The 20754-nt window shown below is 37.7% G+C and overlaps 1 protein-coding gene across 1 annotated transcript in view; it reads left to right on the top strand.

The window, feature by feature from the left end:
* LOC121385484 (titin-like) overlaps positions 1–20754 on the top strand; it is a 59848-nt gene that overhangs the window by 13023 nt on the left and 26071 nt on the right. Inside the window, exons 11-21 of the mRNA XM_041516182.1 lie at positions 900–1196; positions 5823–6008; positions 8429–8665; positions 9241–9537; positions 10554–10850; positions 11123–11419; positions 13686–13982; positions 14595–14894; positions 15445–15741; positions 19150–19446; positions 19734–20030. Coding sequence (XP_041372116.1) covers positions 900–1196; positions 5823–6008; positions 8429–8665; positions 9241–9537; positions 10554–10850; positions 11123–11419; positions 13686–13982; positions 14595–14894; positions 15445–15741; positions 19150–19446; positions 19734–20030 — 3099 coding nt within the window. The remainder of the gene's footprint in view (positions 1–899; positions 1197–5822; positions 6009–8428; positions 8666–9240; positions 9538–10553; positions 10851–11122; positions 11420–13685; positions 13983–14594; positions 14895–15444; positions 15742–19149; positions 19447–19733; positions 20031–20754) is intronic.

The following is a 20754-nucleotide window of genomic DNA, read 5'->3' as shown; positions in this document are numbered from 1 at the left end:
GTAGTGTCATGGTGTGGGCAGCCATCTCACACACTGGCAGAACTGACCTGGTCCACGTGCAGGGCAACCTGAATGCACAGGGCTACATTGACCAGATCCTCCGGCCACACATCGTTCCAGTTATGGCCAACGCCAATGCAGTGTTCCAACATGACAACGCCAGGCCTCACACAGCACGTCTCACAACGGCTTTCCTACAGAACAACAACATTAATGTCCTTCCTTGGCCATCGATATCACCGGATTTGAACCCAATTGAGAATCTATGGGACGAGTTGGACCGATGCCTCCGACAGCGACAACCACAGCCCCAGACCCTGCCCGAGCTGGCAGCAGCCTTGCAGGCCGAGTGGGCCACCATCCCCCGGGACGTCATCCGTACTCTGGTTGCTTCAATGGGCAGGCGGTGCCAGGCAGTTGTCAACACACGCGGAGGCCACACCCGGTATTGACTCCAGATGACCTTGACCTTGGTGGTGTGTCCTATCACTTACTCACAATGGACTAGAGTGAATTGTGAACAATCCTGCAACATTTGGTAATTATCGGACTCACCATTCAATAATGAAATCAATTCTCCAAATGTTACGACAATGTGGTTTTGCGTTTCTTCTTTTGAAGAGTATATATCTTAGGAATCGAGTTGTCTATCCAACATTAGGGTAAATGAAACTATTAGTTACTTTCTTTGGCTGGGAACCGGTACTGGGGTATGTACCAAGCACCTACTATCATCACTGTGAATGGCCTAGACACTATGCCACTGGTTGTTATGACTGCTGACTACTGCATGTGTGTGGAATGCAACTAAACACTTTTAAGTTAATATCTGAACATTCATTGAACAGAATATCTACCTGAGAAAAGCATAATATTTATATTACTGATTTCTTTTACAGATCCTCCAACACTCTCAGTCACACCTCTAAAGTTGACCGTCAGAGAAGGGTTAAATGTCATCCTTACGTGTTACATAGACGCATACCCTCCTGCATCTAGGGTTGTATGGAAGAAATATGTAAATTCAAAATGGGATGAAATAGAGTGTTCTGGTCGATTCTCCTGTGGATCGTTAGAATCTCCCAGCATGATGACCATCACACCCGTGCATCGTGATGACGCAGCTGAGTATGCCTGTGAAGTACACAACGAAATCAACAGAACACTGAGCTCACTAGTCCCTGTAATTGTTACCTGTTAGTATTCATAGTTGTGGATATTCACTGTTATTTTTGATTTTTTTTTGGGGGGGGGGGGGGGCGTGTTTCGCAGGATTTGGACTTAGGAAGAATTTGGAGTAGCAATTATTGAAAAAGTTAATAGATTTAAAAAAATAAAAATGGAACTGACTGCTTGGCCAAAAATTTAAATAATTTGGAGCATTTTAGAAAGACAGTCCAAAAATAAATGAGAGAAAGAAGAGAGGATCAGGCCATTTAATAATATAGAAATTTTATAGAGTAATTTTGATATAAAAGTTTGAAAGAAGGTCTAAAAGTTTATAAGTTCAATCTATATGTCCATGTGAGTGGCCTTGTTAAGACTGTTAAAGTGCACAGCTTGTAAGGACGAGATGGGTTGCATCCCACCCAGAAATCCCCTGGGGTGACAGTCAGTATATGTGGAAGGCGTGGTGCTGTGTGGAAATATAGATCTTTAGAAGCCGGATCTGTCTGAACAAGAGAGTATCAGACTAGGTATAATTCAGTGGTCATAGCTGGTATAGTGATGCGGACGGGCCCAGCTCCTAACGATATGAGATGGTTTCAATGTGAAACAAAGTATAGACCACTTCCTATTTCTTCTTATGAGTGGGGCGGTCAGTCTTCCAGTCCTGCCAAAATAGGAAGAATTGCCAATGTAAAATGGAGGATTCCCATGTGGAGCACACGATATTACGTGCAGTACGTGTTCCTAACAACTATAAAGGATGAACTTTAAATATACTGCCAAAAGGTCTTCGAGACAAGTGGTATTCTTCGCATGTGGATTCTTAAGAACTCCATAGATTTACTTGAAGTTAACCAATTGCAATCCAGAATTTGTTTTACCAGTGTTAAAACGTTCGATATTTCAATACTGTTGACAGTGATCCTCCACGATAAAACTTATACTTAAGAAAAAGCTTTATTCCATAACCAGGTAGCATTTGTTACTAAAACAGGTGAACAGAGATACAAACATATAACTATCTTCAATGGATCTGGATAATTTGTTAACACTGAAAGTAAATAAAGACAAAAATATACTGAGACAGACATATGTGAAATGGTGGACTTCCTCATTCAGAATCAGAATTGGACATGTTGACAGCTTTTGATATATTGACGATCTTAGTATTATATCATTGAATAATAATAAGATCATAGATGATTTACCCACCAGAGTTACAAATAAAAGAAACTACAGGAAATATAAAATCTGTTTCCTACCTTCACCTATACATAGAGATTCAGATCCATACATTGAGATTCAGATCCATACATTGAGATTCAGATCCAGACATAGAGATTCAGATCCATACATTGAAATTCAGATCCATACATAGAGATTCAGATCCAGACATTGAGATTCAGATCCAGACATAGAGATTCAGATCCAGACATAGAGATTCAGATCCATACATATAGATTCAGATCCATACATTGAAATTCAGATCCAGACATAGAGATTCAGATCCAGACATAGAGATTCAGATCCAGACATAGAGATTCAGATCCATACATATAGATTCAGATCCATACATTGAAATTCAGATCCATACATAGAGATTCAGATCCAGACATTGAGATTCAGATCCAGACATAGAGATTCAGGTCCGTACATAGAGAGTCAGATCCATACATTGAGATTCAGATCCAGACATAGAGATTCAGATCCAGACATAGAGATTCAGATCCATACATATAGATTCAGAGCCATACATTGAAATTCAGATCCATACATAGAGATTCAGATCCGTACATAGAGATTCAGGTCCGTACATAGAGAGTCAGATCCGTACATATAGATTCAGGTCCGTACATAGAGATTCAGATCCGTACATAGAGATTCAGGTCCGTACATAGAGATTCAGATCCATACATTCAGATTCAGATCCATACATAGAGATTCAGATCCATACATTGAGATTCAGATCCAGACATAGAGATTCAGGTCCGTACATAGAGTCAGATCCGTACATATAGATTCAGGTCCGTACATAGAGATTCAGATCCGTACATTCAGATTCAGATCCATACATAGAGATTCAGATCCATACGTTGAGATTCAGATCCAGACATAGAGATTCAGGTCCGTACATAGAGTCAGATCCGTACATATAGATTCAGGTCCGTACATAGAGATTCAGATCCGTACATTCAGATTCAGATCCATACATAGAGATTCAGATCCATACATTCAGATTCAGATCCATACATTGAGATTCAGATCCAGACATAGATACTCAGATCCAGACATAGAGATTCAGATCCATACATAGAGATTCAGATCCATACATTGAGATTCAGATCCATACATTGCAATTCAGATCCATACATAGAGATTCAGATCCAGACATTGAGATTCAGATCCAGACATAGAGATTCAGGTCCGTACATAGAGAGTCAGATCCATACATTGAGATTCAGATCCAGACATAGAGATTCAGATCCAGACATAGAGATTCAGATCCATACATATAAATTCAGAGCCATACATTGAAATTCAGATCCATACATAAAGATTCAGATCCGTACATAGAGATTCAGGTCCGTACATAGAGAGTCAGATCCGTACATATAGATTCAGGTCTGTACATAGAGATTCAGATCCGTACATAGAGATTCAGGTCCGTACATTCAAATTCAGATCCATACATAGAGATTCAAATCCATACATTGAGATTCAGATCCAGACATAGAGATTCAGGTCCGTACATAGAGAGTCAGATCCGTACATATAGATTCATGTCCGTACATAGAGATTCAGATCCGTACATTCAGATTCAGATCCATACATAGAGATTCAGATCCATACATTCAGATTCAGATCCATACATTGAGATTCAGATCCAGACATAGATACTCAGATCCAGACATAGAGATTGAGATCCATACATAGAGATTCAGATCCATACATTGAGATTCAGATCCATACATTGCAATTCAGATCCATACATTGCGATTCAGATCCATACATAGAGATTCAGGTCCGTACATAGAGATTCAGATCCATACACAGAAATTCAGGTCCGTACATAGAGATTCAGATCCGTACATAGAGATTCAGATCCGTACATTGAGATTCAGATCCGTACATAGAGATTCAGATCCATACATTGAAATTCTGATCCATACATTGCAATTCAGAACGACATTGACCTTCATACAAAGCTGTTTGATAAAAGGGATGACTTCAGCTTTTCAGTGGTCTATTTTCCCTTCATGTTGACTAGCATTCCGTCTGCACTAGGTCTTGGTGTCTATGTTTCGCAACATGTGAGATACTTTAAGGCATGTACATGATATGCTGATTTTAAAGACCGACATATCGTTATAACATTTAACGACTCCTGAAAGCCTTCAGAAAGCTTTATGGTAGACACTCAGAGCCCATTTCTCGATATGATCCATCTCTGACCAACGTTATGTCTGATACAAGACCCATTTTGACCTGTACATGCCTTTTCGTCTTTTTCGTGAAAACCCTATACATTTCAACTATGGACTTGATGACTATGAGCTGTGCTCTGGACGGGTGTTGCCAGTGGGGCAGGATATGCTCACCTTTCGCGAACACCTGATATCATCACTGTTTTTAAAGTGATTCGCGAGTGAGTGCCATCACAGCTGTATTTAATCCATTGAGCTCTATCCAGTGCAAGTTTCAATTTTATAAGCTAGTCTTGAGAGTGGCTGTCCAACAGGCGGTGCAAGAGGGATGAATCATCCTGTTATATATCTTGCGAGTTGCGATTCTCCCAAGGACAAGCGTCTAATAGTGGATAATGGAAGCAATCACAACTTTCCCTAACTTTCTTTGGACTCTGTCTTGTTCAGATATGATTTTTACGAGGGAATACGGTTTTGTCGATCAGATACCTTGTACCAGAACACATTTAAAGTGTTTTGTTTTCAGTAATTCCAGTTGTATTATGGGCATGTATTACTATTTTATGTATATAATTGCCAGTGACGTATACAATAAATAAACAGAACACTGAGCTCACGAGTCCAAGTAATTGTTACGTGTGAGTATTGAGATTCTTAATATTATTTATGTGTGTGTGTATGTTTACATTATATATATATATATATATATATATATATATATATATATATATATATATATATATATATATATATATATATCTGTCAAATATTAAGACGACCAGAAAAACATTGAATATACAGACACTGATATTCTAAACAAGAAAATATATTTAATATGTAAGTTTAATCGTAGAACTATTTTATTAGTCGGAAACATCTTACAATGAAGCAAACTCAGGAATGTCCCTTTAAAGGATTACATTACTTTAAAATAAATTATTATTATGTTTATATACTATTGTTCTTTAAAAAAAAAAAAATTAATGTAGTAAAGCCGTAGTACCTTGACATTAATCTAGGTTTGAGAGGGATCTTGTTTATCCAGGGTTAGCAGTTTCGTAAGCATTTTATAAATATGATTTTGTTTGAAAATTCGGAAAGCATAACAACAGTTATGTCAAAGATAAAATTAACAAAATGTGAAACTCTGGTATGCAAGAATGATAATCTACCTTAAATGATGGAACATTCATATGTATTCAGATATATTTCTGTTTGCTTTCATAGATCCTCCAGCACTGGCCATCACGCCAGAACATATCAGCATAGGAGAAGGGTCAAACGTGAATATTATGTGTTCCATTGATGCATACCCTCCAGCAACTAAGGTCATATGGAAGAAGTTTATAGATTCCCAATGGCACACAATAAAGTGTTCCGGTCGATTCTCCTGTGGGTCTTTGGACTCTCACAGTAACTTGACCATCACATCCATCCATCGTGATGATGCAGCTGATTATGTGTGTGAAGTACACAACAAAATAAACAGGAATCTGAGTTCACGAGTCCCAGTGATTGTTACGTGTGAGTATTGTACTTCGTAATAGAATATACAACAGCTTAGATTGAGCACATTCTATACTATGGCCATATGGAATCTTAACAAATATAATAATAACATTTGTTCACCAGAGAGAGAAAGAAAGAAAGAACTGTTTTATTTAACGACGCACTCAACACATTTTATTTTCGGTTATATGGCATCAGACATATGGTTAAGGACCACACATATATTGAGAGAGGAAACCCCCTGTCGCCACTTCATGAACTAATCTTTTTTCGATTAACAGTAAGGGATCTTTTATATGCACAGACAGGGTAGTTCATACCACGGCCTTTGATATACCAGTTGTGGTACACTGGCTGGAACGAGAAATAGCCCAATGGGCCCACCAAAGGGGATCGACCTCAAACTGACTGCGCATCAAGCGAGCGCTTTACCACTGGGCTACGTCCCGCCCCATCCACAGACGTATGGCATAAAACTGTACCAAGGACGTGTAGGTGATCGACCTCAAACTGACTGCGCATCAAGCGAGCGCTTTACCACTGGGCTACGTCCTGCCCCATCCACAGACGTATGGCATAAAACTGTACCAAGGACGTGTAGGGGATCTATTATAAATGCTCAACTAATAAACGTATTCCAAGAACTACAGCTTTAAAATTAAATAATCCTCAAAATACAACAATTCCAAGAATGAGATTTAATAGAAAGCCAGACAACCCCTCTCCAATCAAAAACATAAAAGCACAAACTCATCCAATATTTAAGAGGAATGGTTATAAACTAAATTAGATTTATGTATCCGTGATGGGTCAGCTAACATAAGCTCGCTTGGATCACCATGGTGATGTGGCCAAAGTGCCCTTCCTCTCATACCTTAATTTCCACAAATAGCGTGATTAATGAATGGAGTCAATGTCAAGAAGATCCATTGTATACATTCTGAAAATACATACATCCTCTTTCAGTAAAATAAAGCCCATCAATAACATTGTTTGGTCTGTATATGATTTCACTCCTTGGTGACATTATGACCAATAACTGAGAATGCATTCTTAGTGATAAACTGTACATATACCTACTGAAATCTGAACAACAGAACTGGTATGGGATATTACGGTTTTGTGGTTAAGATCCATGATCAAGACTGTTCCCTCTGCTCAATGCAGCAGAGTCGCATGGGTATTTCGTATTTCGTAAACTATTTTTCCATTAAATCAGGTCAGGTTATAGGGTTTTTTTACGTGCACATTCAGAGCAAGCTGTTGTAGCACACGCCTTTCATGGGCACAGGTGTCCAGGACATGAAAGGTTGTCGTGGGTGGGCGAGGGGACCGCATGCACTGGCAGGTGCAAAGGAGCACAAGCATCCCGACCGGAGTGGATAGTTAGTGGGGGATAGTTTTGGTGCTATGGAATTTGAATGTCCTGTAGGATTAAATAAAAAAACAAAAGGTTGTGCAGTTTCTATGAAGGAATTGGATGCATTTTTGAACAGTTCACCGAAATATAAAGGGGAGCTATGTATAGTTTTGAACTTAGTATGCCAAAAGTAGCTAATTATGTTTCTATTAGTAGCAAGACATCTTTTATATGCACCATCTCACAAACAGAATAGCACATACCATAGCCAGTCGTTGTGCACTGGCTGGAACGAGAAATAGCCCAATGGGCCCACCGATGGAGATCAATCCTAGACCGACTGTGCATCAGGCGAGTGCTTTACTACTGGGCTGTGTTTCGCCCTGTTCATTGCAATAAAGACAGCTGTGATTACATATACTCACGAATCACTGGTCAACACAAAAGGTGAGCATATCCTCCACGATAAAAAATTAAATGCACAAGAGTCACCAAAGAGATGAAACGGTTTCCACAAGGAAAGGAAGGAACTGTTTTATTTAACGACACATTCAACACATTTTATTTACGGTTAGAATACCAACATACATCATTTTGGTTAGTGCTGCATCATATACTATTTAGTAAATACAACTTCAAAATGTCTACCATAAAACATTTTTGAATGCACTTTGAATGGACAACATAAATATAAATGTCAAAACCGTATTTGATAAACAAAATCGAATCTCTGCACCGCCACTCCTCTAGGAGATCTAACAGAATGTTGCATCCTTCCTGCAAAACCTGTAGGACTGCCACTCTTAAAACTAGCTTTAAAAACCCAAACTTGCACAGGATAGAGCTCAATGGCATATATACGGTTGCGATGGTATGCAACATTTTACAATCCTATTGCTATACTATCACAAAAGCATTTTATAACTATTATATATTCCTGCATTGTTTTATTTTGTTTTGACAGATCCTCCAACACTGATCATCACCCCTGAGAACATCACCATCAGGGAAGGGATAATCGTGGAGCTAATGTGTTCCATCGATGCATACCCTCCCCCAACAAAGATCATATGGAAAAAATACACACATTCAAAGCGGAATGTAGTAGAATGTCTTGGTCGATTCTCGTGTGGTTCATTAGAATCTCCCAGCATCATGACCATTATGCCTGTACATCGTGATGACGCAGCTGAGTATGCCTGTGAAGTACACAACGAAATAAAGAGAACACTTAGCCCACTAGCCCAAATTATTGTTAGTTGTGAGTATTGCACTTCACGATCTCTCATAATAGAGATGATTGTCTTTCCTTGACATTTAAATTCAATCAAGACATGAACATGGGGTCACAATATGCTGTGCAATGGTTCAGTCAGCTATAAATGTCAGTGGCATTGCTTACCTCTCAAGACATAAACTAAACATAGAAATAAGCATTCATCTAGTTCATTTATGATTAAGGTTGACAATAATGTCTGCACCATACAAATACATATAATATATGTATTATATTACTGTAATTTCACTTCATATTCATATTTCGTAAATGGTTCAATTAAAAAAAAATACAATACTATCTTCAGACACCAATTCCTAATGATGTCAGATTCCTTTGTTTTGATTTAACCAGATCAGTCAGAAATTCTGATTCGTAGAGAAACAAATCGGCAAGTAGTGGAGCATAGTTGGTGCCTATGGGGATTCTTATTTCCTGTTTATATGCCAAACTAAATATATATTACTATATTGAAATATATCTTTCTGGTTCTTTGCCAGATCCTCCAACACTCAGCATCACACCTGACCACACCACCAGCAGAGAAGGATCACACATGCATCTGATGTGTTCTATAGATGCATACCCTCCTGTATCTATGGTTATATGGAAGAAATATGTAAATTCACAATGGTACACAATAAAGTGTTCTGGACGATTCTCCTGTGGGTCATTGGAATCTCCCAGCAACTTGACCATCACACCCGTGAATCGTGATGACGCAGCTGAGTATGCCTGTGAAGTACATAACAAAATAAACAGAACACTAAGCTCGCAAGTCCCAGTAATTGTTACTTGTGAGTATTCATCTTTGTAGCCAGTTACCTTTAAAGGGACATTTTTGAGTTTCCTTTTAAGATTTATCGATCAACAGAGACTTTTTAACGATTGTAATTACATATCAAATATATTTTTTTTGTATAAAATATTAGTGGCTGTATATTAAACGTGTTTCTGATCGTTCTAATATTTGTACTAGGTTAAATTGCTGTTTATTTCCTAAAAAAATTTTTTTTTCGTACGTACAAAATTATTTGAAGACAAAATCCATTTTGGGCTTCTTACAAATATTAAGATGACCAGAAACACATTGACTATATGGACACTGATATTCTAAACAAGAAAATATATTTAATATGTAAGTTTAATAGAAATATTTTATTAGTCAAAAACATCTTACAATGCAGCAAACTCAGGAATGTCCCTTTAAGGTCTAATTATTGTCATTTTCTTTGTTTGAGTAATCCATGACATGATAATGGTTTATAGCTTACCTTTAAAGGAATTATAATAATAATAGAAAAAAATACTTCGTTTATTGAGGGTGGTGAAGTTAGTTTGAACAAATATTCACTGTGACCCTGTGTTACAATACAAATAAAGCAAAAACATAATTGTAATATACAAAACAAATCATTTGAACAAAATTACTACAATAAGTTAATAAATATTAAAATGCATGAAGTGTACATACGTTTTCTATTTATGTAGAATGGGATAGTTGGGCAATGCTGTGGGGCTGCTATGCATAATCAATGATATGTAATGCATATTATTGCTTAATATGGACAGGTGTATTGGTATATTAGTGAAGACAACAAGACGGAATGGCAATGCACTCTGTTTCTGTACTGTCAATACTATAAATAGCAATTATATTCATTATCAGTTGACACTTTATTTTTAACCTTTAATTTATTTTACATCCATTTAGGAACTATAGCTACTTGCTATAATAAATACATACCATAAGTCACTCTCTGAATGTTCATCTAAAAGTATTTATTCCTAATTATCACACTTTGTTTGACAGATCCCCCAACACTGTCCATCACACCTGACCACATCACCATCAAAGAAGGATCAAACATCCATCTGATGTGTTCCATAGATGCATACCCTCCTGTATTTAAGGTTATATGGAAGAAATATGTAAATTCACAATGGTACACAATAAAGTGTTCTGGTCGATTCTCCTGTGGGTCGTTAGAATCTCCCAGCAACTTGACCATCAAACCCGTGCATCGTGATGACGCAGCCGAGTATGCCTGTGAAGTACACAATGAAATAAACAGAACTCTGAGTCCACGAGTCCAAGTGATTGTTACCTGTAAGTATTACACATCATAGTACAGATGATGGCCTGTTTCCAAAGTTAATTCATGTGTTTGATATACATCAAGTCAAATTGGTGAACACTGGAACATGAAATCGCAATTTTCTCTTTGTTGTTTTAAAAATTGCCATACATACCAGTGGTAACATAATTGTTGACATTTAACTGTTAATTAATTGTTCATTCAGTTAAATCCATTTCAGGATCTGAGATATTCATGTAAAAGTATATTTCTAATTAAGACCTTGTCCTGTATTCTTTGTCAGATCCTGCAACACTGACCATCAGAGCTGAACGCATCAGCGTCACAGAAGGATTAAATGTGCTGATCATGTGCTCCTTTGACGCATACCCTCCCCCGTCGAGGATCATATGGAAAAAATATGTAAATTCAGAGTCGTACACAATAAAGTGTTCTGGTCGATTCTCCTGTGGGTCGTTAGAATCTCCCAGCAACTTGACCATCAAACCCGTGCATTACGATGACGCAGCCGAGTATGCCTGTGAAGTACACAACAAAATAAACAGAACACTGAGCTCGCGAGTCCCAGTAATTGTTAATTGTGAGTATTACGCTTATCACAATCCATGGGATGATAATGGTTTATAGTATCACACGTAGTAGTATATGACATGATAATGGTTTATAGTATCACACGTAGTAGTATATGACATGATAATGGTTTACAGTATCACACGTAGTAATATATGCCATGATAATGGTTTATAGTATCACACAGTAATATATGACATGATAATGATTTATACCTTAGTTTTAACAATTCATTTACAGAGGGTGGTGAAGTCAATCTTCTCTGGGACCCTGAGTTATCATAGATTTATAGTCCAGTCATTCTACGCGATATTTGGCTCAACCCTAAATAAATTGCAATAAAAGCAAACATTTGTCCCATACATTCCTAAGGGGTCACTGTTCAACATACTAAAAGTCTAGAAAAATCTATGTTTATTAAAGTGGGACTTGTCATTATTGGTTTTTGGACCTACAGAGTTAGAGAACACTGTGTAATTTACATTATTTGTTAAGTAGATTTCCTACTTCTGATAGTGTTTACAAGGGCGGGTACACAAACTAAACAAGGGGTATTGCAAGGGGAAACATAGGTGGCAGTGCTGATCGAAACAATGCGATTTCTTACCACATGTGTTTTTTAATCCAAAATTCGAAAGTAAAGTTACGGCTCAGTTTTCCTCACTGCTACTTAACTGATCATTGGCCTTTCTTGATCAGGTATTTTACTGTCAACGACCCACGGGTTGTCGAATCTATTAGTTAGTTTATGTGGGGTTGGCTTTTCATTGTCAGTTGAGGACCTTGGTACTTGCCGTGCATTATGGCACACTGCATCTACATTAAAACAACCACATGCACACTCCAACCTTGCTAACACTTTTACTGCCCGTTCTTCATTTCTGTTTTGACAAATATTTCTAATGATGTCTTGAAACTGCTTTTCAGTTCTGACATGAATCAATATACCAGAGTTACCACAAATCTGAACTGACCTTCTGATAAACGAAGGTCACGCTTTTGACTTTTTGGTCTGTCTCCATCACCAAAACATTCATTGCTCTTTGATTTTCTTTTACTATAGTTTGGATTAGTGTACATACGCCTACACTCGTGATGCACAATTTGCCCTTCTCCAGTTTGAATGTCATCACCACAGAACAGGCTGGCATCTGACTACCATTAGCTCGCAATTTCACTGTTGTATGTCCATCTTTATATGGCTTCTGACATAACACACAGAGATCCATATCAGTTGAAAACCTAAAGATATAGTTATATAAAAATAAATATATAGTTAGAGCAATAAAGCTCTTATATTACTAAAGTTTTGATACATATTCTTACGAGTGAAATGTACAACGTTTGCCATTTTTATTAATTACATTTTAAGAGTGTTTCGCTAACGACGCACTCAACACATTTTATTTACGGTTATGTAGCGTCAGACATATGGTTAAGGACCATACAGATGTTGAGAGGAAACCCGCTGTCGCCACTACATGGGGTACTCTTTCCAATTAGCAGCAAGGGATCTTTTATTTGCGCTTCCCACAGGCAGGATAGCACAAACCATGGCCTTTGTTGAACCAGTTATGGATCACTGGTCAATGCAAGTGGTTTACACCTACCCATTGAGCCTTGAGGAGCACTCACACAGGGTTTGGAGTCGGTATCTGGATTAAAAATCCCATGCCTCAACTGTGATCCGAACCCAGTACCTACCAGCCTATAGACCGATGGCCTAACCACGACGCCACCGAGGCCGGTATACTTTTAATATGTTATTCAGGGACGTGAACTATATGTGTTACAGATTTAATCGCTTTTATTGCAATTTGTTTAACCCGAAAGTGTAGAATGACTGGACTATTAAAGCAAAAACATAACTGAAATACAACACAAATCATTTGAACAAAATTACTACAATACGTGAATAAATACATAAAATACGTGCAGCATAAATATATTTTCTACTTGCGTAGAATGGGATAGGTTGGGCAAGGCTGTGGGGCTGCTATGCATATTCATTGATATTTAATGCATATTTTATACTTAATATGAACAGGTGTATTGGTATATTAGTGATGACCAGAAGACAGAATGGCATTGCATTCTGTTTTTGTACAATCTGCTATAAATATGAATTATATTCATTATCTGTTGTCACTTTATTTTTAACCTTTAATTTACTTTACAGTCTTTGAGGGATAATATAAATTCACAGCATAAGTCACTGTCTGAATATTCATCTAAAAGTATTTATTCCTAGTTATGATACCTTGTTTGTTTGACAGATCGCCCAAGACTGTCCGTCACTCCTGACCACACCACCATCATAGAAGGATCAAGCATCCATTTGATGTGTTCCATAGATGCATACCCTCTCGCAACTAAAGTTATATGGAAGAAATACGTAAATTCAAAGTCATACGCAATAAAGTGTTCTGGTCGATTCTCCTGTGGGTCGTTAGAATCTCCCAGCAACTTGACCATCACATCCGTGCATCGCGATGACGCAGCTGAGTATGCCTGTGAAGTACACAATGAAATAAATAGAACTCTGAGTCCACGAGTTCCAGTGATTGTTACATGTAAATATATCACGCATTGTAATCCATGATGTGATAATGGTTTGTTGCTTTCTTTTAAAGGGATAGACAGGCAGTGTTATTTCATGCACATTATTGCTTAATATGAACAGGTGTATTAGTATATTAGTTTAATACACTAATTATTTAGAATTCAGTATGTTTATGTGTAAATTAAACTTATATAAACAATTTGGTATTGATAATCTGTATTTACTATCTCAAAAACGACAATATTGCCTTCAGAACGTGCTTATCAAGATTTATTGAGATTGATACATATTATTTCATGTAAATTGTCAACAATCACTGTAACAGATTGATAATAACGGGTAACAGATGTTTAACGAAAGCACTTTTCATAGTGACAGTTAAGTAATGATTCTTCTAACATAACACTTTAGGACAATAAAGTTTGATATGTGTACTGTAACGTGAAGTTCCTTTGCTACAACCTAGTCATTCAACACTATATAGCAGAACACTATGATTAGTTGATTTTACATCCATTCAGGAACTATAGTACTTTGCTATACAAATACATACCACAAGTCACTGTTTGAATGATCTTCATCTAAAACGATTTATTCCTGATTATGATACTTTGTTTGATAGATCCTCCAACAGTGTCCGTCACTCCAGATCACACCATCTCTATCAGAGAGGGATCACACATGCATCTGATGTGTTCCATATACGCAAACCCTCCTGCATCTAGAGTTGTATGGAAGAAATATGTAAATTCAGATCGCTACATAATACTGTGTTCGGGTCGATTCTCCTGTGGGTCGTTGGAATCTCCCAGCAACTTGACCATCACACCCGTGCATCGTGATGACACAGCTGAGTATGCCTGTGAAGTAGACAACGGAATAAACACAACACTCAGCTCACGAGTCCCGGTAATAGTGACTTGTGAGTATATCACTTCATAGTGCAGAAGATAGGCATTTTGTAACATTAATTCATATGTTTGATATACATCAAATCATTGTACATGGCCTCGGAAAGTTTGCCGTCACAACTAAACAGGAACATCAGTGTACTGTTCTGGAGGGCAAGCAAATGCAATCGAGCACTAGACGTGGATCGGATTTCCCACATAATGTTAGACGAATGTGATATGATAGAAGTCGATGGTACTCAGCCAAATTGTTCACACATTCCTAGCTTCCTGAGCACGTCACAGATGTAGCAAGAACCTTTTTACATGTATTTTACATCCTGTGTATTTTATCAAACACCGTTTTATGTTTAGGTTTTTTCTTGAAATTGGTGAACATGAAATCACAATATACACTGATTCTTTAGTTTACCATAAATATTAGTGGCAACTTGCTGACATTTAACTGTTAATTATTTGCTCATTCAGTTAAATCTATTTCAGGACTACTGCAAGACAGTGTCTGAATATTCCTTTAAAAGTATATTCCTAATGAAGACCTTGTCCTGGTTTCATTATCAGATCCTCCAGCACTGAGCATCAGACCTGGACATATTACCATCAGAGAAGGATTAAATGCGCTTGTTATGTGTTTGTTTGAAGCATACCCTCCCCCGCCGAGGGTCATATGGAAAAAATATGTAAATTCAAAGTCATACACAATAGAGTGTTCTGGTCGATTCTCCTGTGGGTCGTTAAAATCTCCCAGCATGATGACCATCAAACCCGTGCATCGTGATGACGCAGCGGAGTATGCCTGTGAAGTATACAACGAAATAAACATAACATTGAGCTCACGAGTCCCTGTAATTGTTACCTGTGAGTATATTACACATCATAATCCATGACATGATGATGGTTTATAGCTTACTTTTAAAGGAATTTTAATAATAATAATCAAAAGTTTATTTAGTTAAATTAGGATGACAAAGATTGTCTTTTTAAAATAATCTTCCCTCTGGCCTTCAGTTATAATACAAATAAAGCAAAAACATAATTGTAATATACAAAACAAATCATTCGAATGAAATTACTACAAAACAAAAAAATTAAAATTGAAATCAAAATGCATGCATTGCAGATACATAAAATGCATGAAGTGTAAATGCATTTTCTACTTATGAAGAATGGGATATGGTGACGCAAGGGTGTGGCGCTGCTATGCCTAATCAATGATATTTAATGCACATTATTGATTTATATGAACGGTTGTATTGGTATACTAGTTTAATAAAATGTTAAGATGTGAAGGCTATTATATATATATACAGTCAAATCTGTCCTAGCGGCCACCTGTACTCAGCAGTCACCTGCCTTAAGCGGCCACTTTTTCCCCTCCCAAACGATTTATAATGTAAATGCACCTGTAATAAGCGGTCACCTGTCTAACGCGGCCAGCGGCCACCTAAATCGGATTTCAGTAAAGTTTTACTATTATATAAAAGGAATATTTTGAACAACAGCGATACGGTGCAGCAAATAACCGGTGTTGACACCTTCAGAAATACTAGTACCCATTCAGTGCCGACATCTCTCCTGTTTATCAATTAAGAAAGTATGACTCTGTAATGTATCTAATTGCCTCTGGGTAGGCATTTGTAGATTCACTTACTATGACAATACACCGCATGAAGTAGGAATTAAATAATTAAATGGAAAAAGAAAACAAACTTTTTGAGAAAGGTTAATTTAATACATTCCATTTGCATTATTTCTCAAGGAGACGACATGTCAAAAGTTGATTTATAGTCAACTGTGAAACACATCCGTTGATTAGCAGTACAGATGGTAAACCAAAAACAACAACAAATATTTTATTAAAGACTATATATGTGGCAACCTGTACTCAGCGGCCACCTGTCTTAAGCGGCTACTTTTATCTTCTCCCTTGTGTGACCGCTTAAGACAGGTTTGACTATATATATATATATAAATATATATATATATATATATATATATATATATATATACTCTTCAAAAGAAGAAACGCAAAACCACATTGTCGTAACATTTGGAGAATTGATTTAATTATTGAATGGTGAGTCCGATAATTACCAAATGTTGCAGGATTGTTCACAATTCACTCTAGTCCATTGTGAGTAAGTGATAGGACACACCACCAAGGTCAAGGTCATCTGGAGTCAATACCGGGTGTGGCCTCCGCGTGTGTTGACAACTGCCTGACACTGCCTGCCCATTGAAGCAACCAGAGTACGGATGACGTCCCGGGGGATGGTGGCCCACTCGGCCTGCAAGGCTGCTGCCAGCTCGGGCAGGGTCTGGGGCTGTGGTTGTCGCTGTCGGAGGCGTCGGTCCAACTCGTCCCATAGATGCTCAATTGGGTTCAAATCCGGTGATATCGATGGCCAAGGAAGGACATTAATGTTGTTGTTCTGTAGGAAAGCCGTTGTGAGACGTGCTGTGTGAGGCCTGGCGTTGTCATGTTGGAACACTGCGTTGGCGTTGGCCATAACTGGAACGATGTGTGGCCGGAGGATCTGGTCAATGTAGCCCTGTGCATTCAGGTTGCCCTGCACGTGGACCAGGTCAGTTCTGCCAGTGTGTGAGATGGCTGCCCACACCATGACACTACCCCCGCCGAATCTGTCCACTTCCTGCACGCAGTTTGCCGCATAACGTTCACCACGACGCCTATACACGCGACATCTTCCATCATGACGTCGGAGCAGAAATCGGGACTCGTCACTGAACCACACCTGTCTCCATCGCAGTTGAGGCCATTGTCGATGAATCTGGCACCACTGCAGTCGGAGTCGACGGTGTTGTGGTGTTAAGATGACACCTCGAACTGGACGTCTGGCACGAATTCCTACCTCACGTAGGCGGTTCCGTACGGTCTGGTCGGATATCCTGCGCAAACCTGATATTGCTGCGGCTGTGGAGGTGGCAGTAGTCAATCGTTCCCGAAGATGGCGTACCCGGATGTAGCGGTCCTGCCCGGGGGTAGTGACCCGTGGTCGACCGGATCTAGGGAGGTCACGTGTTGATCCATGTTGCTGGTAACGGTCCCACAGTCTGGAGATGGTGCTTGGGGACACATGGAATGCCCTGGCAACGGCCGTTCTGGATTCGCCTGCGTCTAGTCGGCCGATGGCATTGTTTCTCTGCGGTTCACTGAGACGTGGCATGTCCTGGATTGTCAACTGTCGGCCAGATACAGAGGCCAGGCAAGCGAACACCCTGCACTTTTATACTGTCGGTGTTCATGTTGCACGTGCAGACAACGCACGTGCAGTGGTGACATGGTTTGCACGTGGCTGCGTTTTTGCGAATATTCACAGTTTGGAACTTTATTGTACAGTAGCTGCGTTTTATCGAATGTAACCGTGGGAATGTGTTTGGGACATGCAATGACCTTATATTCACAAAGCATGAACCGGTAGGAAACATAAAATCGGAGTTATAACCCATTTGTACCCTTTTGCGTTTCTTTTTTTGAAGAGTATATATATATATATATATATATATATATATATATATATATATATATATATATATATATATATATATATATATATATATATATATATATATATATATATATATATATATATATATATAAATAATGGGCAAAACCATTTTGTTTCATTTCACTTAGTCCACCCTATTGTGAGCAGGTAGTTATATGTATTTTCAGATACATATAGCAATATTGTAAGGTATAATTTGTTACCCATCCTGTAGTTTAAATCAAGGCATGTGTTTCACTTACTTTACAACATGTTCATTCTCAAGTCAATGATTTTTTTTTATTACTGCAAGGAGAATGAAACCCTATGAAATTTCACACATACATGTGCCTGCTCATAGATTCATAACACGACATTTTTATGAAGGTTTCTGTATCAATACTGGTATAAGAGATGCAAAGCAATACAACTAAACTTTATTTGTCTGATGTATAAATAGTTGGGAATAACTGTCAGTTTGCAACCTATCCTGTGAAATTTCCCATAAAGCGAATAATTGTGTTTTGTGCCCATTCACATAAGTGAAGACGAAATGGCATTGCACCCCGTGTCTCTAGAATCTACTATAAATAGAAAATATATTCATTATCAGTTGACACTTTATTTTCAACATTTAACTTATTTTACATCCATTTAGGGACTATAGCACCATGCTATAATAAATACATACCATAAGTCACTGTCTGAATGTTCATCTAAAAGTATTTATTCCTAATTATCACACTTTGTTTGACAGATCCCCCAACACTGTCCATCACACCTGACCACATCACCATCAAAGAAGGATCAAACATCCATCTAATGTGTTCCATAGATGCATACCCTCCTGTATCTAAGGTTATATGGAAGAAATATGTAAATTCACATAGGTACACAATAAAGTGTTCTGGTCGATTCTCCTGTGGGTCATTGGAATCTCCAAACAACTTTACCATCACATCCGTGCATCGTGATGACGCAGCTGAGTATGTCTGTGAAGGACACAATGAAATAAACACAACACTGAGCGCACGAGTCCAAGTGGCTGTTACTTGTGAGTATTGTAGGCCTACATAGTAGTACAGATGATGGCCCGATTTTAACGTTAATTCATGTGTTTGGTATACATCAAGTAAAATTGATGAATACTGGAACATGAAATCGCAATATACTCTTTGTTAGTTTAATCTGCCATACATACCAATGGTAACTTGTTGACATTTAATTGTTAATTAATTGTTCATTCAGTTAAATCCAGTTCAGGACTACTATAAGCCAGGATCTGAATATTCATGTTAAAATATATTTCTAATTAAGACCTTGTCCTGGATTCTTTGTCAGATCCTCCAGCACTGACCATCAAAGCTGAAGACATCAGCGTCACAGAAGGTTTACACGTGCACATCATGTGCTCCTTTGATGCATACCCTCCCCCGTCGAGGGTCATATGGAAAAAATATGTAAATTCAGAGCCGTACACAATACAGTGTTCTGATCGATTCTCCTGTGGGTCGTTAGCATCTCCCAGCAACTTGGCCATCACACCCGTGCATCGTGATGACGCAGCTGAGTATGCCTGTGAAGTACACAATGAAATAAACAGAACTCTGAGCTCACTAGTCCAGATCATTGTTACTTGTGAGTATATCATTCATCGTTATCCATGACATCATAATGGTTTATAGTATCATACATAGTAATATATGACATGGTAATGGTTTATAGCTTACTTTTAAAGGGATAGTAATAATAATAACAAATACTTTATTTAATTAAATTAGGGCGACAAAGTTTGTTTGAGCTAATCATCCCTGAGGCCTTCATTTACCATATAAATAATGCAAAAACATAATTATAATATACAAAACAAATCATTTGAATGAAATTACTACAAAAAAAAAAAAAAAAAAAAAAATGCATGCATTGCAAATACATAAAATGCATGAAGTGTAAATACATTTTATATTTCTGTAGAAGGGGATATAGTCATGCAAGTGTGTGGCGCTGCTATGCATAATCAATGATATTTAATGCACATTATTGCTTAATATGAACAGGTGTATTGGTATACTACTACTAGTTTAATAAAATGGTAAGATGCGAAGTCATGTATGTATGTATGTATGTATGTATGTATGTATGTATGTATGTATGTGTATGTATATGTGTGTATATGTGTGTGTGTATGTATATATATATATATATATATATATATATATATATATATATATATATATATATATATATATATATATAATGGGAAAACCATTTTGCTTCACTTCACTGAATGCATCCGCTTTATCAGCACGATTTGATAAACATGAAATCCAAGGCTTGCCGAGAATTTTTATACTTTTATCAA

Source organism: Gigantopelta aegis, chromosome 11 (assembly GCF_016097555.1).
Source record: "Gigantopelta aegis isolate Gae_Host chromosome 11, Gae_host_genome, whole genome shotgun sequence".
In the NCBI taxonomy this organism is placed as follows: domain Eukaryota; kingdom Metazoa; phylum Mollusca; class Gastropoda; order Neomphalida; family Peltospiridae; genus Gigantopelta; species Gigantopelta aegis.
Note: the sequence above shows the minus strand (reverse complement) of the source record. Positions and strands in the feature narration are given on the sequence as shown.